This window comes from Spea bombifrons, chromosome 5 (assembly GCF_027358695.1).
Source record: "Spea bombifrons isolate aSpeBom1 chromosome 5, aSpeBom1.2.pri, whole genome shotgun sequence".
NCBI lineage: Eukaryota > Metazoa > Chordata > Amphibia > Anura > Pelobatidae > Spea > Spea bombifrons.
This window is the reverse complement of record NC_071091.1, coordinates 87,798,631-87,805,817: the sequence shown is the minus strand read 5'-3', so window position 1 is coordinate 87,805,817 and position 7,187 is coordinate 87,798,631. Positions and strand designations below refer to the sequence as shown.

General features: G+C 39.4%; 1 protein-coding gene across 1 annotated transcript; it reads right to left on the bottom strand.

The window, feature by feature from the left end:
• Nucleotides 1-555: 555 nt before the first annotated feature.
• VXN (vexin) lies at nucleotides 556-6,924 on the bottom strand. Its single transcript, XM_053467734.1, has 6 exons — nucleotides 6,771-6,924; nucleotides 4,370-4,425; nucleotides 3,334-3,460; nucleotides 2,823-2,890; nucleotides 1,876-1,964; nucleotides 556-914 (listed from the first exon to the last, which is right to left on the bottom strand). The coding sequence occupies exons 2-6, from the start codon at nucleotides 4,376-4,378 to the stop codon at nucleotides 731-733; spliced, it is 477 nt and encodes a 158-aa protein (XP_053323709.1). The 5' UTR covers nucleotides 4,379-4,425; nucleotides 6,771-6,924; the 3' UTR covers nucleotides 556-730.
• Between the last annotated feature and the right edge of the window lie 263 nt (nucleotides 6,925-7,187).

The window sequence follows — 7,187 nt, the reverse complement described above, 5'->3', positions numbered from 1 at the left end:
CAGGGTGACTATTATCTAGTCTGTCTAATGGACGGCTTGGCATTTGGATCCATTACCAAGCAGTTTGTAAAGCTGTAATATAATACATTATACTCGTACTGAAGACCGCAGAGGATATGTGATGTACGTAAGATGTCTTGGCACCATACCCATTCAAAGCATACATTGTTTACAGGAAAAGTAAGTCTTATTGTCCTTCAATGAAATGACTTTGCTTTAATAAATATGTTGTCTTTTCTGCCACGGACCTCGGATGACCCAGTCTTTGTGAAGTCATCAGCACTTAAAAAATACATAAATAAGGGAAACCTTTCTGATTTAGGAAAACGCAGAAGCTCCTGAGATGCAAAAAGAAACCGCAGAAGGTCACCCTGAATATTTGTAATGCAACAAAAGTCGTTTTATCACATTACTGTGCAAAACTCTACCCGACTGATAATGGTTTTCTAACATTTGTCGAAACTGCCACAAGCAGAGATGTGTTGACAGTCTCCAAATGCCAAGTAGTCTGTGGTCCTATAGAACAACATATTCCCTCTTTAATACGGGGACATATTAAATATGCTGAGCTGTCTTTTATATAATTGAGCTCTGTTGTTTCCAAAGTGCAATACAGTAAAGCCCGGATATGCACAGTGCACAAAAAATAAATATAACAACCGAAAAATACACAACAAATAGTTTTTTTGGCATAAGAACTTGAGAAACATAAAAGATCTCTTGGTTTTGTTCAGTCCTCTTCAAAGGCACAGTTTGAAGCGCCAATATATTCGACAGTTTTCTTGAGTTTTAGCCCCATTTTCTGGAGTAGGCCCGGTGCTTTTTTTCGGGAGGTGCTTCCAGTGAGTGGCAGAGTAGCTTCATTTTCAAAGACGAGCTCATCAACCATGCTGTGCGGCCTGTGTTTGCTGCACCTGCAGGTCATTGGAGAACAGAGAGAACTTGACATGTAACCTATTTTGCTAAATACAAGCAATTTGGCTTTTTTTTTATTAGGCAGCTTAAATTTTTCAGCTTTTCTCTTGCTGATGGACTATTCAACGGTGGCGGCTGTTTTCTTGCATACTTCAGTAAATGAACACCTTGGTGGGTTCTTTGTGTTAATCTCTTCAGGAACTTTTGTAAGTATATTTATTCGGCAAGAGGTGTGAGCCAGAATCAACTATAAGAGAGACCCCCTCCCCACCAAAGCAGTCATTCATTCCTGACACGAGCGAGGACCTTTGTCTCCTAAGGAGGATTAGGCTTTAGCACAGACGCCATGATTCAGATTTGGTTTGGCTCCAGCTTGGCATGTGGCTTAGTATCCTTACACTATATATATCTATCTTTATATATATATATATATATCCTTTATATCCACATTATTGTATAACATCTTTGCAATCACTGAGATCCTAATGTTTTAATGATTTTTAACTATGGAACCCTATAGCTGTTCTAAACACATAAAACTATACGATAAACATTCATGGGTATTTTATTTGTCCTGGACCCACCAGCGTGGACTCCAACGATACTAGGTCACCTCTAGTACACTTCTTGCTTTTCTATATGATTAATAATTATTTTATTATCACCAATAATCTGTGCTCCACTGTGACATTTTTTCCACGTATGGGTAGGACAATAGAGTGGGAAGGCACTGTGTTTATGATGGGTTCCTGGTGTTTGAAGTCCAAAATGAGATCATTTGCGCTTGACACAGTTTCATGGTAAATAGATGACCTGTAACCCTGACCACCTGTTACTGCCCTGAGTCCGTGGCACATTAGGGATGTGACCCACTTTAATTACACAGCAGGGCTATTGTCATGAACACAGCAGCTGCGCTGTGAGATGCGGGACAGGGAGGAACAAAACAAGCAAACTTACCCCACTGTGACAGAAGTGACGTGCGAATCTGGCACGGTGGTGGCAATCTGTTTGGCAGACCTGTGGGCTGACGTCGCAGAAGAGGATTTCTATACAAGACAGAAAACAAAAGAGTGGCTATGATTGCGATGAAATAATATTACGTTTCATAGCTCAATTAGGTGGGGGATCTGAATCATAAAATTATGACTCCCACTATCCTTAGCCAACCAAAGCTCATGTTTCTTGTGCTCAGGGGGTTAAAGCGGTAGAGCAGGTTGAGGCCAATTTATAACTCCCACTAGCCTCAGCTACAGGAATGGACTGGGGATAACAATCAGCCCTGGCACATCACCCGCGGATGCACACCAAGTCGCTGGACTGGCTGCAAGAGCAGCGCTTATCATAAGTGGCCACCGACACCTGCTGGGTATTTGCCAGGTATTGTCCATGGCCAGTAGGGGCTTTGGTGACCACACCAGCCTTTTTTCTGGACATACATACATACATACATACTGGACATACATACATCCATACACGCTACCTGCTACAGCGGCTTCCACTATCCTGATGAATGTTGTCTGATCATTAAGCAGCTGGTCTGACATGTTTATTGTCAGAAACAAGTCTTTTTTTTGGCTAACTAAAGAGGGCAAATTTGGGATTTTGTGAGCATAAAGTTTAATGGGTACTTAAGCCCATTAAACTGCAGGTGAAGCCTAATTATTCATGTATATGCATGGGCTTACTTGCAATTATAGACCTCTGTCTTTCATAGAAAATTATCAATTAAGAATTCTAAGCAGCAGCTGGATTGTTATGTTAATATCAGCCTTCTTGGATAGGATGGCTTGAAATAAAAATTACTTTTAATCTCTTTCTATGAAACGGAGTTACTATTGAGGCAATCAAATTAACAAAATTAACAAAAAAAAGAGTGAATCATGGCTTTTTAGAATTAGACTTACTTTTGTGGCTCTCATTTCTTTCTTATTCTTCCACTTGCTGGACTTTGTCTTTTTTTCCGAATTCCCCGCTACAAAATCCAAACCACAGAAAAACAAAAATAAAATATACTCAGCAGGGTACAGAGAAAGACAATGGTCTAAATGTATTAAAGGCATGTCCCCCATTTTTACCATGTGCTGGGGAAGGGGCTCAAGTCCCCTTCTGTCTAAATAGGAAAGTTCCATATGGTTTTATGACAATCCATCGGCATTAAGAAAATGAAATGCAAGCTTACAGTTTAGTTACTTGGTTATCACTAGACTTGTGCATTAGGATTCGTACGAATTTCAGTTTTAACAAAATTTGTGTCAATTTCGCCAATTCGTCAGTTTTGCAGCAACACCCATCGACCGCAACCATCTGCATTCAGTAGAGCAGAAGGACACACAACATGCTGTTTATATGACGTGTTTATTTCATTTCGGTGACAAGTAACAATTCGTGATGAAATAAAGGTGAGTTTGTACTTACAGGGTTTGGCAATGCTCTGGTGTGCCAGAATCCCCCACAACTCATCACTCGTACACGCATCATTAACGAAATCAGCCTGCAGGCGTTTGTGTGCCCAGCGTGGATATCGATCACACGTAGATGGTGCCTACAGAATGGAAGCAGGTGATGGTTATAGGTAAACCTGAGAAGATTACATTAGATTCTCATTGTTTGTAATAATGTTGCACTCTTCCATTTTATCGAAAAGGTATCGTTAAAAACATATGTATAAAATTATGGGACAGCAAAGGTAAAAATTGGATAGACATCTATTTTTTGATTATTTGAAGGGATATACAGCAGTGAAAATGATTTCCTATAAAAGTTTGCTATATTCTGTTTTTGCATATGCTTATCCTGGACATTTTCCATCAGTATTTACACGCGGGAGCAAGTAGTGTGTACGTGACACTTCCAAACAATAATAGATACACACAGCGAAATATACACATCAAGGCTCAGAGCTTTCCAAGACAAGGGTCAAGGAGCATCAGGTAGTGACACAATGTGTTCTATTCACTATTCAAGGGAGAGCTTCCAGAAGAGCTGTGGTTTCTACTCCTTGACTTCACTATTCACAGTGAAGGTCCAACCACCGTGATCTTCTGCTGCAGGAAGAGCTTGGCTGTTTAATGTATAGTTAAACCAGAAAGATTTCTTCAAGGTCTCCTAACACATGAAATTATCCATTATACAGGATCAGCTTGGCCCTTCTTGCAGGAGAAACGTGCTATTATTGTCCCTTCCTAATTAATTGAGAAGGGAGGGAGGTAAAACCACAACTTTCCTGCCAACTCTCGCTTTAGGGAATAAACCCTTGGTTCCTTGGGCCTTAATGAAAAGTCACCACGTGTGGCGTGTTGTAAGGAGCACTTGGAAGGGAACTGTTGGAACTGGAGTTTGTGCTTTAATGATGCATTAAAATTTGCTTATACCTATGCAGATTTTGATGAGGGCATTATGTTCTGAAAATCACGGGGTTTTAGTAAATATAGTTAAACATTGACATGCTTACTCTGTTCATTGTAATCTGCTGTGTCCTTGGTACTCCTCTTGTTGACAGCTAGAAATCTGAAATAAAAACACATGTATTTTCAATGTTCTGCAAACATGCTTGGCTGCTGCTACCCTCATTTATTTCAATAGCTGCCCAGTTCCTATTGATAGAAGTGACACGTGCCGTATGCGTACTGAGGTATGCTTCCTGCTTTCAGCACAGGCAGCCGGGGAGGAGTCACACAATTAACTAAAGAAAATGCATTTAACACTAAAATAGAACTGGATCGCTCCCATAAAGGGATAAAGTATGGCAGAACTTAGAAACTGTTTTTTGTATTTTAATAAATATTTCTTAAATAGTTTTTTAATGGTCAATTATTATTTTTTTCTTTCTTTAACACAATGTATCCCTTTATTACAATTTTTTCCCCTAAATTCTAAATATAGATGGAGCAAAGTATAATATAACATCTAAAAATGCTGTCTCCTCCTGGGACTTGTCTTCTATGGCAGAGGCAGCAGTTGTGTCCATGCTTGGATCTGTTTACTTGGACACAATGTCTGGATATTTTAGATAAATATGTGCTATTTTTTATGCACAGACCTTGATTTCTCTCTAGGCAGAAAATGTGCATTTTCCTGAGGACACCAAAATAAAGTCAACTGATCTTCAGTTCTTGAGTTTAAAAGTTCAAATTCCAAAACTGTGACTAATTATCCCTATTTTACTCGCACACGTGCCAGTCAACCCGTTATAACAATAAAAAGGACAGATCGGGATCGCCCGTTATATAATGATATAGTGTGTATGTTAGAGCCTCTTGTGATGTTGATTTGCGTTGTTGGGCACCTCTAGGTTCTGCTGTTCTGCTGTTTGTTATAGTATAATAAGGCTTTTAGAGTATAGCTGACTCCTTATTATTCTACACCAACTTCATGATATCAGGTGCGCATGGTCAGCTCATTTCTAACATTCACGGGTAAGTGTATAGAGGATGGATGAGATGTATATACAGCCTGTTTGAGATAGCAGAATCTCATCACATGCACGATTGATGCAGGTCGGTGATTGAGGCTGCGTTACACATGGAAGTCATCCTAAAGATTATAATATATCATATGTATAATACACAATATCCACGATATACAATCTGTAACATTAATGAATTACGCCTTAGTTTAAGAATCATTGTATATGGACATACGTTTGCAGCTTTTTTCTGCCCCTGTCATCATTTTCTAGTAGCTGTTGAACCTGGGGCAGTTCCGTGCTCGCTAGTAATAAAAACCCTGTACTTGTGCTAGAAAGGGACATAAGGAATGGTGATAACAGCAGTGTGTGCAAATATTTTTCTCTTTTGGCAGATAAGAACTATTCATCTCATCCTGTCTGCATGCTTTTCACTATAAAAACTCTAAACCTTTTCTATCCTATCCATTTTTCAATTTCCTTAACCTATTAACCTCTACCACCTCAGCCGGGAGGCTGTTCCAGTCACCTACCACCTGCTATAAAATTATGAAATAAGAAGATGGAAACTGTTCTAGTTTAACAGGGTACACATTGGAACTACTTCATAAACATTGCTGTATAGAGTGGGACTAAATGCCTTACTACCATATTATACAGAGAATACATCATTTTAGTGTACAGCCCAAAAACTTCTAGTACACTGTTTCCAGTGGAGGGCTCTAACGGGGAGTTGCGGCAGTTTGAAGAATTGGGCCAATGCTTGGAGCTTCTTTTGTTTTGCTTCCATTTCCACATATAGCCACCAGGGTGATTAGAATCAGTTTTTACACATTGACTGGATCCATTCTGTGTTCCTTTTATGGTAGACATAGAAGCGTCAATCAGTAATCGGCCTGCCAGACATTAGCCCGGTGGCCAGTACAAGCCTACAAATTGAGCACATCGTCCATCGATTGTTTTTATTCCTGGATCACTTGGCTGAACTTTCCCTGAGTTAAAATATGTCAGTCCTCCCCTGATAAATTACTATTTTATAACAAAGATAAAAATGCTACAAAGTTTTATGCTATGCTCATTATATATGATGCAAACCCTCACGGAGAATTATAGAAGCTGTGACCTGTCAGTCTGTGTCTTCCCATAATCATTTTATTATGAGCATCTGATTAAGACGTTCTGTGATGATATCACCTTGATAATATAACATCACAAAGTACTGCTTTTCCGTACAATCTCTGCATGATGATGTAACAGCTGTCAATCATCACATCATACTGGCCCCCAGTTTACAGAATTTCAATAAAACTCCTCGATCATATTATCCTAGAAATCTGTTCCATTTATAAAAAGATGCCAACGGTAAAATGTTTGTTCCCCATACAAAGTACGGCCAGCAGTAATTATTGGCTAAAGCAAACCATAAACATTTAGAATACGTATTTACCTTTGGTAGAACGAGAAGTGCTGAGTGTCTGGAAGCTGTCCTGGTTATTTGCGCATGTCCTGGTTATATGTGCATGTCCTGGTTATATGTTGATGTCCTCGTTATATGTTGATGTCCTGCTTATATCTGCATGTTCTGGTTATATTTTGATGTCCTGGTTATATCTGCATGCCCTAGTTATATGTGCATGTTCTGGTTATATATGCATGTTCTGGTTATATGTGCATGTCCTGGTTTATATGTGCATGTCCTGGTTATACATGCATATCTTGGTTATATCTGCATGTCTTGGTTATTTCTGGATGTCCTGGTTATAGGTTGATGTCCTGGTTATATCTGGATGTCCTGGTCATTTTCCCCCGAGTTAGAGCTGTTGTCCAGTAGGCTGATAGAGCCAATCTGAAGGGCTCCTAAATA

Bases quoted from the DNA above. Each gene is read 5' to 3' on its own strand.
- VXN (XM_053467734.1), bottom strand. The intron at 1,965-2,822 runs GTAAGTCTAATT...TGTCTTGTATAG, and splicing joins AAGAAATGAGAGCCACAAAA to AAATCCTCTTCTGCGACGTC. The intron at 915-1,875 runs GTAAGTTTGCTT...AATGACCTGCAG, and splicing joins GTCACTTCTGTCACAGTGGG to GTGCAGCAAACACAGGCCGC.